Source organism: Pongo pygmaeus, chromosome 3 (assembly GCF_028885625.2).
Source record: "Pongo pygmaeus isolate AG05252 chromosome 3, NHGRI_mPonPyg2-v2.0_pri, whole genome shotgun sequence".
In the NCBI taxonomy this organism is placed as follows: Eukaryota; Metazoa; Chordata; class Mammalia; order Primates; family Hominidae; genus Pongo; species Pongo pygmaeus.
This window is the reverse complement of record NC_072376.2, coordinates 186,581,942-186,599,063: the sequence shown is the minus strand read 5'-3', so window position 1 is coordinate 186,599,063 and position 17,122 is coordinate 186,581,942. Positions and strand designations below refer to the sequence as shown.

At 37.2% G+C, this 17,122-nt stretch overlaps 1 protein-coding gene across 2 annotated transcripts in view; it reads right to left on the bottom strand.

Moving 5' to 3' along the window:
• The window catches only part of GALNT7 (polypeptide N-acetylgalactosaminyltransferase 7), a 149,404-nt gene that overhangs the window by 18,589 nt on the left and 113,693 nt on the right, over positions 1-17,122 (bottom strand). The window contains exons 3-8 of one of the 2 annotated variants that reach the window (XM_054484103.2): positions 13,181-13,347; positions 9,928-10,058; positions 9,611-9,690; positions 7,139-7,321; positions 3,267-3,384; positions 1,299-1,421 (exon numbers count right to left, since the gene is read on the bottom strand). In XM_054484103.2, coding sequence (XP_054340078.1) covers positions 1,299-1,421; positions 3,267-3,384; positions 7,139-7,321; positions 9,611-9,690; positions 9,928-10,058; positions 13,181-13,347 — 802 coding nt within the window. Of the gene's footprint in view, positions 1-1,298; positions 1,422-3,266; positions 3,385-7,138; positions 7,322-7,461; positions 7,645-9,610; positions 9,691-9,927; positions 10,059-13,180; positions 13,348-17,122 lie in introns of both variants that reach the window. The other variant, XM_054484106.2, reaches the window with a different exon arrangement.

Genomic DNA, 17,122 nt, shown 5'->3' with positions numbered 1-17,122 from the left:
GCTTCTGTAAGCAAAGGAAACAATTAACAAAGTAGACAATCTATGGAATGGGAGGCTACATCTGCAAACCATGCATCTGGTAAGGGCTAATATCCATAACATAGAAGGAACTCAAACAAATCAATAGTAAGGAAACAACCTGATTAAATTGGGCAAAGGACCTGAATAGATGTTTCTCAAAAGAAGACACACAAATAGCCAACAGTTATATGAAGAAATGCTCAACATCATTAATTATCAGAGAAATGCAAATTAAACCACAAGATACCCCTCCCACCTGTTGGTGGGAATGCAAAATGGTGCAGCCATTATGGGAAAACAGTACGGAGGTTCCTCAGTATATTAAAAATAGAACTATCATCTGATCTAGAAATCTCATTACTAGGTATATATCCAAAGGACATAAAATCTGTATATCAAAGAGGTATCTACACTCCTGTTCATTGCAGCAGTATTCACGATAGCCAAGATATGGAATCAAGCTAAATGTCCATCAATAGATGAATGGGTAAAGAAAATATGGTATATATACATGATGGTATTAATACTATGCACCCTTAAATAATACAAAAATCCTGTCACTTGCAACAACATGGAGAATATTATGTTAAATGAAATAAGCCAGGCACAGAAAGACAAACACTGCATGATATTACTTACATGTGGAGTGTAAACAGGTAAACAGAGAGTAAAATGGTGGTTACCAGAAGGTGAGGACTGGGGGGAGTGGGCTGATTTTGGTCAAACGACACAAAACTTCTGTTAGGAAGAATAGTTTTAAGAGATCTATTATACAACATGGTGACCACAATTTATAATATATTACATATATGAAAATTGCTGAGAACAAATTTTAAGTGTTGTCAGCACAAAAACAAGTAGGTGATGTAATACATGTCCAAATAGCCAGATTAGGCATCCCACAATGTATACATATATCAAAACATCATATTGTACAAGATACATGCAATATTTACTTGTCAATTAAAAAATAGGGTGAAATCTTTTTTTTTTTTTAAGAGATAGGGTCTTGTTCTGTCATCCGGGGGGGGAATGCAGTGGTGCAATCACAGCTCACTGCAGCCTTGAACTCCTGGGCTCAAGGAATCCTCCTGCTTCAGCTGAATAATCTTAAAGAACAATAAGATATTTCGTGAATAAGTAGCTAAGTTAAAGGTGAGAATCAACATGACTGCTGAAGAGCCCACTCAATAAGCTGACAATTGTTAAGTAACTACTATAGCATGTGGTACATAAATGTTAGTTCCCTATCCTCCCCTTTTATCCAAAAAACTCACCTTCAGAGTTGGAGAAGACCCAACATAAATGGGCGGAGGATTTCCTTGCCAGCCCTCAAGACGGTAGATATGTCCAACACGAGAACAAGGAACAAATAATAATTTGCCACCACACTGCCATATCTATGAAGGAAAAACACGTTGTGAAAGTTGTTTCCAATACAAACATAAACCATAACCGAAAATTTATCTTGTAAGTGTAAATCTAAAATCTAAATTATATACAGTGTCCACACAGAATTCTTAAACTAAACAAATCCTAAAATAATTTGCTTTGAAAAGCTCATGTAACAACCAAGAAGGCAACAGGGAATATAGTATTAATAATAAACTGCTACTGAGGGGCCTCTTACTGTATACTCATAGCCCCTAGCAACTTTCTCCCAATATAACCTTGCAAAGTCATGTGGATTCTTTATTCCTAACTCACTAATCATTTCCATTGCTAATATATTTCCTACTTGGGTGATTATTATAATAACCTCCTAACTGGCTTCTTCACCTTCATTTTCTCTCTACTCAACTATCCTTATTTATAGCAAGAGATTATTATAGATGAAGGGCAGCTTTGGGTCATGTTATTCCATTGCTTAATATCTTTGATAGTTCTCTACTGCTTATCAAATTAAATAAAAATCTCTTAACTCAGCTTTAAAGGCTCTCTTCAATATGGCCCTAATACACCTTCCCATTTTATCTTCTTAGATGTCTTCCTTATTCATGTTGCCTGATTCTACCAAAGTGTGCTCCTTGCTGTTCTCTGAATATGTTCTTTGTGTTCCCTTCTTTGTACTTTTCCCCATGCTACTTGCTTAGAAGTCCCCCTCCCATCCCTTATCTGTGCTTACTAACATCATACCCATCTTCCTACTTCTGCCTCAAATTCTACATCTAGCATAATGCTTGCTCTTTCTTTTTTTTTTTTTTTTTTTTGAGATGGAGTCTCGCTCTGTCGCCCAGGCTGGAGTGCAGTGGTGCGATCTCAGCTCACTGTAATCTCCGCCTCCCAGATTCAAGCAATTCCCCTGCCTCAGCCTCCCGAGTATCTGGGACTACAGGTGCGCACCACCACACCCGGCTAATTTTTTGTATTTTAGTAGAGATGGGGTTTCACCATGTTGGCTAGGATGGTCTCGATCTCTTGACCTCGTGATCTGCTCATGTCGGCCTCCCAAAGTGCTGGGATTACAAGCGTGAGCCACCGCGCCTGGCCGACGCTGTTTTTTAAGCACACCAACTGAATGCCATTCTGCCTTCTTGTATTATGAATTTAAGTATAATTCTAATATCTTCTTATCAAGTTCCTTGAGAGCAACGACTGGTTTACTCCTCTTCTATCCCTCACAGTGCTATGCACAGGACATTTAAGACAAGAGGTAATGAATACCTGTTTAACTCAAACTCTGATATAGTTCTCTCTCTCTTTGTTTTGGAAAATGGGGGTAGGAATGGGGGTTGAGGTGGGGGCTGGAGCATGGAAGGTAGTATTGCTCCAAGGCTGCTTCAACAACAGGGTAGGCGCTGCAGGAAGACAGCTCCAAAGTCAGCCTGAGGATGCAGTCATTGTGGGGCTCTGCTTCTGTCTTGAATCATGTCCTACAGTGATAAAGGGTGACTATGTCAGTGGGTGGTCAACTGTGGCCCTAACGCATGCAGATTCTTCCAACGGCTTCTATAATAAAAAGCTCCAATATATAGAAAGTTGGGGTGTGGGGGTAGATATTTTCATTTCTAAAGCTTTCTAGCCACAATTTTGAGCTAAGCCCTGTAAATATATGGTAAGTTTGGAGCTTGCATTTTGCCTTATTTTTTCCTCAAAGGCATCTATTTTCATTAAATCATTCTTTATAATTTGGAGAAATGCGTTATATAATTGTGTGTTTTTTCCCCCACAAAAAACTAGCTTTATCTGAAAGCCAGAAGTTAGTAACTACTTGGAGAATTCCATCTGTTGAAATAAAATGTTACCTTGTATGAGATCTCAAAGTTTTCACCACCCCAAATCTGGAGACCTGGATCATAGAGGCCCAATTCAAAGAAGAACTCTCGTTCAATGGCAAATAATCCCCCAGCCATGGCTGGGGACCTAAGAAAAAGAAACACTGCAATAACCATTACAGACAAACCCCCAATAACCCTTCACCAATAGGCAAGAAGCCTTGTAGAATACAGCCTGAAAATGCATAGAAGAGACAAAACTGATGGCCAAACATTAAGAAATTATAAAGCCTTTACAAAAAAAGAAAAAAATCTGTTCATAATTCCCTAATGAATTTACCACAATTTCTAACTGAAACTACAGTTCATTACCAAATAGAGCATTGCTTCAGTTCACCATTAGAGGGCGCCTTGGTACCTCTATGGATTTAAAAATTAAGCCTTAGTTCTAGTTAAAACAGAATTTTCTCTTTCACTCTTAAAAACACTGAGCCATACAGCCGTGGTCTGCTAACTGCTCCTGCATTGATTTATGAGTCATTCTTGGATGAACAAAACCATACACCATGGAAGTAGTCTGTCATTTTTTAATTTTATAGCTCAGGGGCTCGCCAAATAAGGGTGTAAATCATTGTAGAACAACCACAGTTCATTCAGAGTTTGCAAATGTAGCACAGAAATGACACAGGAGAATTAGACATAGATATTTACTGTGCCAGGAGGTAGGAATGCAAAAGGGTGACCTGTGGATCTGTGGGGCTTCTTGAATGGATCTTAAATTGGACACTTTTTAGGTCCAAGAGAAAAAAGATTTGGTAGCTTCTTAGGGACAAGTCACTCCCAACATTGGGAGAAATTACAGCAGAATTTATCTTGCTCCCTGCTCCCCTCCCCTGAACAATTAATTACTAATCCATCATGATTCTTAAATTTTAGGGTACTCAATATTATTAGGGTAAGTTCATCATCATACATAATATTCAATCTACTCAAATAGGTTTAATGGAACCTATTTCAAGGTTCCATTGATTCTACCTTGAAAAAAAAAAATCTCTTTTTTTGAGACGTGGTCTTACTTTATTGCCCAGCCTGGAGTACAGTGGCATGATTGCGGCTCACTGCAGTCTTGACCTTCTAGGCTCAAGCAGTCCTCCCACCTCAGCCTCCTGAGTAGCTGGGACTACAAGCGCACACCAACACATCCAGCTACCTTTTAATGTATTTTGTAGAGACAGGGTTTCGCCATGTTGCTCAGACTGCTCTAGAACTCCTGGGCTCAAAAGTTCCACCTGCCTAGGCCTCCCTAAGTGCTAGGATTATAGGCATGAGCCACTGCACCCAGCCTTGAAAATATATCTTGAATCTGCTGACTTATTTCCAACTTCACTGCCACCAGCCTAGACCAGGCCAACACTGCTTGGACTTTCCAATATCTCCCAAGCTTGTGTCCTTTATTCTCTTCTGCCCCCTGCTCAAGGCTAATCACACAGCAGCCAGAGCAGACTCCTCCACATGCGCCTGCATGGTACCAGCCTCTCCTGGCTCTCTGGGCTCACCGTGGTCTCTCTTCCCATTGAGTCCTTCACGGCTCTGCTCCCACTGGGAACGTGCCAGCCTCCTTTCTGTCTCAAGGCCTTCATTCATGTTATTCACGATCCTGAAATGTTCCTTCTCCTTTTCCACAGAATTGGTCCCTCATCCTTCAGGTCTCAGCCTAAATGACACTTTGTCAGAAGGGCCTTTCCTGATCTCCCAAGCTGGATTAGGTTCATCTTTCCATAAACTCGTACTCTGTGATTTTTCTTCATACTACTTATCACAGCTGCTGTTCCAGAGTTTCGTTTGTTTTGTGAGACAGGGTCTCACTCTGTTGCCCAGGCTGCAGTACAGTGGCACAATCATTGTTCACTGAAGCCTTGAACTCTTGGGCTCAAGCAATCCCTCTGCCTCAGTCTCCTGAGTTGCTGGGACTACAGGCACGTGCCACCGCACCAGGCTAATTTTAGGGTTATTTATATAGTTATCTGTTTAATTTCTGTCTGACTCACTGTATTTTAAATACAATGAGGAAACATATCTTTAAAAATGTATCCCCAGAAAATAGTGCTTGGCATACAGTAAGCACTCAATAAATGTTTGTCGAGTGGATAATGAATCAAGAAATATTTTCAATACTAAAAGAAAATAGCATCAGGAAAAAGTTCTTCTCTCATGCTTTTTCTTCTTAAAATATTCTGCCTAACTCAGTAACAACACTATTACATTTTAGGTGATATTTTCATGTCACCTTTATTTAACTGTCATTTAAGATTATTCCATTATAGCTGTGTCTTTTTTTTTTTTTTTTTTTTTTTGGAGACCGAGTCTTACTCTGTTGCCCAGGCTGGAGTGCAATGGCGTGATCCTGACTCACTGTAACCTCCGCCTCCCAGGTTCAAGCGATTCTCCTGCCTCAGCCTCCCGAGTAGCTGAGATTACAGGCGCACACCACCACGCCCAGCTAATTTTGTATATTTAGTAGAAATGGGGTTTCACCATGTTAGCAAGGTTGATCTCGAACTCCCGACCTCTGGTGTTCCACCTGCCTTGGCCTCCCAAAGTGCTGGGATTACAGGTGTGAGCCACCTTGCCCGGCAGCTGGGTTTTTTTTTTTCTTTAAATATATTCCCATTCATCTCAGTATATACTTGAAAATGCATCTTAACATGGACACCAGTGAGTTAACAGATAACCTCCCTTTAATTTTTCTAGCTCACTTTAAACATTTTCTTTACTGGCCTATGGAATTAGCAGAAATATAAATTTGCTCAGACCCTTTTATTTTTTTTTCTCCTGCAGTTATTTGTTAAGTTAAGCACGTAAGCAGTAGATTCCTGGACTATTCTGAATAAGAAATTTACCAAAAAAATTTTGGTAAATGTCCAATTAAGCTACTATAATTAACTAAGTGCTATAACTTCTTTATGTTTGCCATTCAGTATCTTGATATCATGACATGCCCAAATCCCACCAGCATTTCCATGACATTGGAAGCACCTTCCCAAAACAGAGTTCTAACATTATCAGCAGTTTAACAGGGAGAGAGAGACCAAAAGCAGAACCATAGGACCAGAAAAATAAGATTAGACACACTCAGGAGAAGGCTACACTAACATTTGAGCAAACATTTCATTTGGGGTCACTTTTTACAGAGACAGTAAAATGTTCTAATTACAAGATCAAAAGAAGAGAGTAGCACAAGTTGTTCTACTGAAAGAACCACAAGAAGGGACAAAAGCTGATTTTTGAATAGAGTTTTCTTTTAATCAATCACTTTTCTGAGAATGAAGCAATAAACGATTCTATGTAACATTTTTTAAAGTCATGTATTGTGATTCATCAGATTTAACTAGTATAAAATTAGTATTTGAGAGTTAACATAACAGCAGAAGGGGAGAAAAACCCAAAAATCTCTTGCTAGTGCCCTTCATTGTTAGCATTATACCCACGGCATGAACGTGGAAATAAAACTCTTGGTTGGATTAAAGTAATTTATGTATTTTAAATTTATAGAATGACACTGTCATCAAAAGAATAAAATTTGATGTCTAATCCAGTAGGACAGGATAACTAAGATTTTCTTTTTTTTCACTTGTATGTGGAAAAAATGCCATATTACATTATTTTTCTTTCCCCAATGAAAGTGTGTACGTCTCAGTAGTGGACATCACATTTAGGGTAAAAGCAATTACAATAGAGCAAGTGGAACAGATTGAAAGCTCTGAAACAGTATAACGAAAGATGCTCTTTCAGAATCTGAGACAGCATCTACAGTTTTAATAACAAATCTTTAGCTTGGCAAGAGGTTAATAGGTTAGCAGCAACTGGAGAAAAGAAAAATATGTAAGTGATTTAGTGATTACCGATACGGTTCAGTTTTTGTCTTTCTCAGTCTCTTCTCTTGAGGGGTCAGAGGCACCCGTTTCCAGAGCATACTCCAATCCCATGCTCCTCGGGCATACCCATCTTCATCACCACCCCCTTGGGGTATAATTTCATATGTGTTGCCATTTATGACATCTATAAGCGGCACAGTGCAAATGGTTCTGTATTGTGTTGATGATGGCAGCAAAGATCAAATGGAAGCGTATGTACGGACCCACACATTTATATGAGTTCATGGGGAAGAAAAAAAAAAGAACTTAGATAAACATTCAACATAAGAAAATAAAGTAACAGTCTTTACCGATAAGGTTCAGTTTTATGTTTTCTTTTGGCCTTTTCCTTGTGGCTTAGAGGAATACGTTTCCATAGTAAACTCCAGTCCCAGGCCCCTCTGGCAAAACCATCTTCATCCCCACCTTGCTGTGGTTCAATGGAATAATCATTCCCATCTATGTAATCTATTAGAGGCACAGTACATGTAGTTCTGAAACATTTACAGAAAATGAAAACGCATTTAAGAACCCAAGACTAGTTCAGCATGCCTAACTACATTATCTCTTTTTGTTGTTGATTTGTTTGTGCACTAGGGGACTTTAATATCTAACGGGAAATAGAGTAAATGAATGTCCCATAAAAGCCAAAAAGCCTGTTTACGTAAGGGCAGGAGAGAGGAGGCTTCCCCCTAGGCTTACAGACAAATGTCAGGGACAAAGAACTATATCACTGAGCTTAATAGAGTTTTCTCCTTTTCACTTTGGTCCTAAAGGCAACTTTCTTTTGGTAATTTTATCTTATTTATAAGATTTTCTTGCCTGTTATTTTCCCTATCACCCATGAAAAAGCTCACGTGTGCGTGTGCATGCATGTGCGTGTGTGTGGGGTCACAGATAGTACCTGCCACATTCTTAGCGGTTCTCTCAACCCTTTGTTGCTTTCTGTTTCTTGGGAACGGTTAGGAAAATGTGTTTCTGTACGTTTACTTGATCTTCCTCACTCCTCTAACTGCAGAAAACAGCTTTTATTGCAAAACAAAAAAAAAGGTATTGTTGCTTAAAAAAAAAAAAAAGCAAAAAAAATCCCTCAAAACTTGCTGAAGAACTTAAGAAGTGGTCTGAGAATTTGGAACAAAAAATCTCTTATATTTGGGCTTCACGAAAATGCTAGTACTCTATAAGCAATTAGATGTCAAAGTGACATTATAAAGATTATCTGGTACCCTGCTTGTTGCAATGTTCATCTCGTCAGAAAGGATTTTAAAATCTATTTTCCTAAAATGAAAATGACAGCTTTTTACATCCAGGTCAAGGTGCTTTTTAGAAGTTTAAAAACCAAGGAAAAGGGAAAACCTACAGGGCTTAGAACTTTAATATGGAGGAAGCAGAGTTTAGAAAGGTGCTTCCTTCTCTCCAAAGTGTGAACTTACACTGGAGGGTCATTGTCAGATTCGTGGAATCTGCCACTGAAATCTGGAAAACCACTTCCTCACTGCCCAGAAGCCTGCTGGTATTCGCCTAGAGACTTATCTGACACTTGGTCAGTTAACCGTCCTCACTTCTTATGATTTTCACATTCCTAAATACATGGTGTGGTGTAAAGTTTCCCAGGGAGGCCTTGGTCTGACAGTTTATTAGCTATCTGATTTGGGGAAAATTACTTAATTTCTCTAAGCCTCAGTATCCTCTTCAGTCAAATGGGGCTAATAATCTCTATCATGTAGGGTTGCTGTGAGGATTAAATCAGACAGCATGTGAAAAATGTTCGTGATTGGCCTTCACATTAAATCCTCTCATGATTAAATCCTCCGAAGTTCTGCCTTTGATTCATGTCATTTGCCATTTGCCACATGGACGTGTTTTATTTTCCTAATTATGGACTAGAAGCAAGGAAGGCTTTTGGAGCTAGAAAACTGATGGTGCCTTATGCTGTTTTAGACATTTCTGGAAATTTAATGGTGATTGCCACAATTCCATGGAATAGTTGTCTATTTCTAAACTTTAAAGTTTCTATAGGAACCCAAAGCCTTGACACAAGTAACACTTGGTCTTTACTATTGAAAGTACTAATTTAAAAGGCACAGAAATCAGAAATCAACAGGTATAATTTCAAAGCATGGTTCTTCAAGTGTTTAGAACTCTTACCCCAGTTTAGAGGTAGCAATTCATATTACTCTTGGAGAAAGTGCCTGGAGATAGAAGAGTCTTAATAACCCAACCACAAAATGATTCTTGAGTGAGGAACCCTAGGTTTCTCCCAAATGCCAGACTGCCTACATTTAAGTCAGTCCACAATATTAGTCTAGCTCCACCCAAGGAAACAACTAGATGAGGGATAACACTAAAGCACACTTGATGCACTGAATGGAACTGGAATCAAAGGATGAAAATATTATTTGCCCTTCTAGGACAAGGTTTACTTTCAACCAGGAAAGAAAAAAAGCAAGGTAATGTTACCTGTCCTTAGATATGGGAGCTACAAGTGGTGCATACCAGTTAACTGCCACCTCACAGTGGGCATCAAGGTATATCAAAACCTTAAAAAAAAGAGGCAGATGAAAGAATACTCCTCATATACATTACATCATATATTACACACAATTTAAAATTAGATGCTAATAAAAATTAGCATTATAGTCAGTTCTGACACATAAGTTATCTGTTTAAGCCAGCATTCTCATTTCAATTAAAAAAACTGAAGAATGATCAAAAATGTGTATGATTTAGTTACCAAACCCAAAATGTTGGCATTGTAGATATCAAATGCTTCCTACCTGTCCAAGTTTAGCCTTCTGAGCACCAATACTTCGTGCTTGAATTAAACCTTCCCTTCTTTCATTTCGAAATACCTTCACTAGGCCATTCCACAGCTTAATATATTCATCTAGTTTTTCTTTTAAGTGCTCTGTTAAGAAAAATCAATCGATATTATAAATTAGACTAATAGAAACCAATTAATTATTATTTTTCTCAGGAAACAAGAATACAGGTGCATTGGGTATACAGTAATTTTACATGGACCAGATTGAATGTTTTATCTATTAAGAAGGAAGGCGAAGTATATTATTCAAGTTAATTTTGAGTTTAATATGCCTACAGAGAACTGGTTAGTCTGAGAGTTATCAAACATCCCTCTAAACAATGATTATTCGAATTGACAGTTAAGGTTTTAAGATATATTAAAATTTTTGTTCCTGTTCACATGTTAATGTCAAATCTGAATGCTTTCAGGAACATTTTGTTTGCTGTCGGCAGAAGCAATGGTTAGGGTTTCTGAAGATGCACTGCCTACTAACAATACTATGCAATTTCACTGGAATCCATACAGGGTATAGGTTATTTAACATTTGTTTCTGGGACATCTTTCCCCAACCACAATCAGTGTTGAAAGCTGTAACCTTGGTGTAATGAATATGGTTCCCATCAAGTTGGCAAATAACAAAAAAATCTCATTTTATCTTAAGCATCAAGTGTATAATTACACATTATAAATATAATTCTAATTATACATACATGTATGTATATATGTGTTTGTAACTTAGTAGAGGAAGTTTTGTGTTATAAAAACCAGACACATTTGGCAAAGTTTCCATCTTTGGCTTCCCATTACAAGAGAATAGCTTTTGTTTGTACCACTATGAGCCCATGAAATTAGCTCACCACGGTCAGAATGAGCTGCAGATCATTTAAAAGATGCTTCTTGAGGACACACAAATTGTTTTAAAATTGTTTAAAAATTTGGCCCATGAATATGCAATCACAGGAAAATTGCTGTATTTAGAGATGAGTTAGTGGCTAAATGGGCAAATCAGTCTGTATACTTAATATTTTACTCATTTCAGGGTGTTTATTATTAGTAAGATACTCGTGGGTATCTGGAATTGAGAAAAAAAAACTTTCTATTTTGGTACCCAGTTTTAATAAGTATTATAAATAAAATTCTCATGCTTAATCATGTTTTTTCCCCTCAGAAAACCTGAGTAATTTTCCCTTCAAGTTAACTTAAAAAAAAAAAAAAGCCTTTATCCTCTTCTTTTTAAAGTTCAGTGCAGTCCTAAATTATTTTTTTAAAGCCTTTTTGAATTCCATTAGGAGAATTTTTTGCATATGCAAGTTAAACACATCTTAAGTTTTTATGGACAGAAATGAATTGATGGTTTCTTCAAGTTTAGATTCTTGGTTACCATGGACCAAAGGGGGAAATGGTGCATCCAATGCCTTCTGGCTTCCTTGTATTTCACACTGCGGTACACTGTGTTAAGGGCTCAAAATATTCACTGCCCTTCCTTGGGTGAAAATTATCCTCCCTAACCCACTGACTGCAGGCTAGGACATGTGTGACTTGCCTTGGCCAATGAGATGTGGGTGGAAATGACATCAGTACGCGCATAGAAGCGTTAAGAGGCTGCTTGTGTGTCTTCTTTCCCACTGCCTCTCTGCAGGCAGTGTCCGAGCTGAGGCTGCTCTGCACGCCTGGGTCCTGTGGTGAGGATGGGGCGCAGAGCTAGCGCTGACCCACAGGGACCGTGTAGTTTGAGCAAAAGCTAACCCTTTGTTGTGCGAGCCACTGAGAGTGTGGGTTTGCTTTTACTTCGGCCCAACTCAGCCGCAGTTAGCTGATGCACACGTGTGTGGAGGAATTTGCTCTAGTTAAAAGCTCCAAACCTTTATAGAGGATACTGTGATGCCCAGAAACCCAAGTGCTATTATGAGTTAGCTCCTTTTATATGCATTTTGTCTTTAAAAGAAAAATCGTTATCTTAAAAGTTTTACTTCCTGAATGTATTAGGGAATGTACACACCAAGTTATCAGTCAAGTCTGATTAACCAAACAGTATATAATTTTACTAAGGATACGACTGAAATTTTCAGGTTGTTTTGAAATTGAAAAAACTAATTAAAGCTGTACTTTCGTTCAAGGGTAGCCCAAACTTCTCTGCCTACTTTAAACTCAAGGGACCCTGCATGATTGTCTTCATTAGAGATTTGTGAAAGAAGTAAAGATAAAAAAAAAAGACAACAGTAAAAAAAATACACAATACTCTGAGGTCTGAAATTGTGTTCTTTTCTTTGGCAAAGCAGTTATTTTAGGATGCTAAATACCTTTTGGTGTATCTTCACTTTTTTTAGGATATGATAAACTTTTACTGGTATTAATAATATACAGGTTCTTAAAATTAGTAAAATTGGGGGATTTTGAAAAGTTATTTTATAGATTTAGATTTTTGTTCATCTCAATTATTATTGTACCAACAATATCATTTGTCTTGACATAGAAATAGTATTTTAATGAAAACATTACTGTCATAGAAATTTGCAACAAAGATGGACATAAACAAAATGGACATGCACAAAATGTGGTGCCTAAAAGCTTTTAGATTTGACATTAACATGAGAACTGAAGAAAAGTTTTAAAGTATCTTAAAGCCTCTACTCTAAATGCATTTGATATGACTAAAAATTTTAAAGCTATACATTCTCTAGGATACTTAAAAATGATTAGTTAATAAAAGGATCAGCTGCACAGAGATGAAGGGAAAAATAGGCCATATTTCTATTTATTCATGCTAACATATGTGTACAGTTTCAAGATTCTAATCATGTCCTTGCAAAACCAGCAAAGGTTTATCCAGACTGCAAGAATTCTCAATTAAATTTTGGAGGAAGCTTTTTTATAAAGCCATTTTGAATGATATTTTCATGCTACCTATGTTTATCTTCGCTTCTAACATTATAATCAGTGGTATACTTTTACTGAATTTTCGTGTACAACCAAATTTTTGTGTACTACTTGTACATCTCTGAGCGTGTAAAAAATGGACATAATGATATCCACTGCAAGGAATACCGTTAGTATTAAACAAAATAACTCACATACAATGCTTGGCACAGTGTCAACTTGTTGATAACAGATGCTATCAATAGATGCTATTAATTTTTTAAAGCTAATTATTTTGAAATCACATTTTTGCAATTATTCATGCTTAACTTACTTTATAGACAAAATGTGAGTTTTACAGCCATTACCTTTATTACTGAAATCGTCAATTAACACAATTTCTGCTAAATATTTCCTTGGAGTCCTTTTAATTACACTGTGGACTGTTCTCATGAGGGTTGACCATCCTTCATTATGGAAGACAATGACAACACTCGAAGTGAGCAAGTTTTCATCATAATGCCAATACTTGCATCTGTAAAGAGAAAATTTCATCATATTTATTTACAGGCAATCTATAATGCTTGGCTCCAAGCTGACTATATTTTCTGATTGGATTACATATTATCGACTTAACTACGGTAAGGGAATGAAATATAGCCTTCAATATTTAACAGAAACACAAGATAAAAGAGAGAAGCTGTTATGAGATAAAGTTACTCCTAGATAAAGCTACTGCATAACCAATACTTATTCTGTAATAAAAAGAATTAATTTGTGAATTTATGCTGAGGATGCTTAAGATAGTATTTACAGCTATCAGGTGGTTGGCTTTTTCTTTTTTCCATGACCTGGATCTTAGTTTATTTTCCTTTTTGAAATGAGCTTTTGGCACAAGAGATTTATTTCACTTGCTATAAATAAACCATTATATTACTGCATTTGAAAGCTAAACACATTATATTACTATGTTTTTCTAAAATATTCAGAAAAATATTAAACAGGTTGACCTGAGGCACATAGCAAGCATTCAGAAATTTACTGTGGAATGAACAAAGTGCTAATATTGTTTAGAGCTTTTAGATTAGCTAAAGAGCTTAGTTGTTCTACACAACTATCTGAAACAACTGTAGCAGGAGTACAGTTTCCAGAAGCCTCTTCCTAAATAGAAGAAACCCCAAACAGGGACTGGTAAAGACTCATTTTGATTCTGAAAGAGTACTTTGCAGTGTAACCCAGTGTTGGGCGGGACCAAACACTCTTTCAGAATAAGTTCAAAAACACAGTAGTAGGGAAAAGCAGATCTTGTAGGAAGATGTAATGTTTCTGGAGAGAAACTGAAGCAGGCAGAGCAACGTATGCCTAATTTTAGATGGGTAGGGATAATAATCCCCCCAAACAAACTATAACCCAGATGGGGACTCAGGCTACATTTTTCTTCCTCTGACTCTAACTACTGGGCTTAAAACAGCAGAACTGGGTGAGAAAGACAGCAATTTTGATTTACAACAGACACCAGAATTGGCGAAAATATGTAAAACATGAAAGGAAATTTGGGACTTGCTTCTAAGGCAGAAGATAGCAACTTGGGGAAAAGGGCAAGATAGAAACTTTGAATGGGAGACAGGATGGAGTTAGAAACATAAAGGGGCTGAAGGAGGGAGGAAAAGAGTGCGGTGAAGGTGACAGAAGGTGGTGAGGGACCCCTTTGCTGTCCTAGGGACCTCCATTTGGGGAACATCTGCAGGCCTTGCATTCTTACAGAGGACAAGGGACAACAGAGCTGGAATAGAGCATAATTTTGTGCTGTGTGTTGTATAATTTTTCCATCTCCTTTCACCAATGTATAGTTTACAAATAATAATTCAAAAAACGTAAACCAGGTTGTGCGCCAGAATAACTCTATTGGTATGTATTTGTCTTACTTATATTCTTTGTCTTAAGAATTACAAAGTAATGCATAGTTTGTTGTACAAAATTCAAAAAACATAGAAGTTTATGTTTTAAAGTTGCAGACTGCTTCTTTGGCCTTTTAAAAACTGTCAACTTGCCTGCTTCACAATTAGTATGGTCTGGGAACAAATAGAAGTGACCATGCTCCTAACTATGCTGAAAGGAATCAGATTTTATCTGCACCTAGCACATAATTAAAATAATTTACCAGGCTTTACATTAAAGTTAAAAATCGCTAAGAGTTACCATTATGACATGTAATTGAGACTACTGAACATGGATTTGCATGCAAGGTGTGTAAAAATGCAAAATGTGTTTTTAGTTAAAAGATTATTAAGAAGGCATGGAAATGTCCATTTTGCCTAGGGATAAAGGATTGTCTTAAATTAGATAAAATAAAGCAGAAGGCTTAAGCAAATTGTGAAAAGACTATAAATATTAATCTTGCAAAGGAAACTGTGTGTGTGAACATACTGACTAAATTCAAAAGGGTATTATATATTTTTTTCTGTAAATTAAACTTTGAAATAAAAGCAAAACAAGGTTTTCTTATGATGCTGACCTACTCTTTAGCAAAACTTGTAAAGGGTTATAAAATAACCATACATAAAATGTACGTAAAAATCTCACCTCATTCATGGTCAAACTGGTTAAGATTGAATAGGATTGTCTATAAGGCTTCATTAAAAACTGGGGTTAACATTAATAGTGAGACTAATGAAAGGGTGAAATTTGGCTCTCTATTCATATAGTAATAAGGGCTAATGAAAAGTTTTTGGTTTTTTTTTTTCCAAATTTTTAAGTCATTGTTTTGGCAAAACAAATGACTTACAGTAAAATTTTGTTTCATAATATCCAGTGTTTTAAACCTCTAACATATTTCACAGGCTTCCCAAAATTAAACTTCAGTCTCAAGGTTGTCTTTCCTGACCCCTTGCTTTTGGGTGCTACAAAGGGTCCCTGGAGCATGCTGAAGAGAGGTAAACAGGATTATTTAACATGTTTAGGTATACGGGATTGCCAAAATGATGTCTAATATTCTTCAGGTTATGTTTTAGGGAAAAATATTAACATGTGTCCAAAATTGTATGGGATGTGTAAGGTTCTAATGTCTGAATATGTGCTATCAATCACAATTAAGGTTGTTATGTTGGGTTATAGTATGCCACAGAAATAACCAAATTTGTCAATCATGTTCTTGACTGTAACCACCCTGGACATTTTGTCATTTATGGACAATTGTTGTCTTATTTTAATCTTCTTCAAAAAATGGTTTATAATCACTGTGGAACTTAAATAGGTACTCTTGAATGTAGGTTTCTGATAATAGAAAAATGTAAAGGATTCATGAAAAGCTGAAATGTTTACAAATATTAAGCAGAACAAGAGTTAACGGAATGGACTAAACTAATAGAAAACTAAACAAATCTTTTTGATTTTTGCTTTAAACACTGCTAATTCTTGTTTTTCAGAGTCAGGGAAACTTTCTTTCAAATTAGCTACAGCTTTTAACAACTAAGCAAGGTATACTCCTGTGAACAAAATTTGGAACATGTTTGTTTCTCTCTGCCTGGTTTCTCTAGAATTCAGAAACTGGTTGTAAGTATTCTTGACTTATAACAATATAGTTGTTTGCATCAGTGCAATAAGAATCCACTTTATTTTGCAACAAAACACAATTGGAAAAACTGGTTGTTTTACCAAGGCTTTGACTGAAAGGGTGTGTTTCCCTTTAAAGAGTCAAGTTCGACTTGCAGAGCCAATAAAAGCCTCCTGGAAAACCGGCCTCATACCTTGTCTACATGGCCCCTGTACAGGGTTCCTAACCTGTGGTGAGTAAAGAATGTCACTTTGTTTTTTTTTTATTTTTTTTTTCAGACAGAGTTTCACTCTGTCGCCCAGGCCAAGTGCAGTAGCATGATCTTGGCTCACAACCTCCACCTCCCAGGCTCAAGGGATTCTCTTGCTTCAGCCTCCCAAGTAGCTGGGATTATGGGTGCCTGACACCATGCCCAGCTAATTCTTGTATTTTCCATAGAGATGGGGTTTTGCCATGTTGGTCTGGCTGGTCTTGAACTCCTGACCTCAGGTGATCTGCCCGTCTTGGGCTCCCAAAGCGCTGGGATTAGAGGCATGACCCACCACGTCTAGATCGGCTTTAGAAAGTCCTATCTAAGATTCCTTGTGGAACAAAGTTCCACCAAAGCCAATCTAAAAGGCCTATGTAAAAATAAGGATTCTTGCTGCACTTATGTAAATAATCAGACCAAGTTTAAAACTAAAGTCTATTTTGCAAACAACTCAGTCCTATCATGATTTGTTTTTAACAAAAAGGAGGACTGGAGAGAGGGAAATTA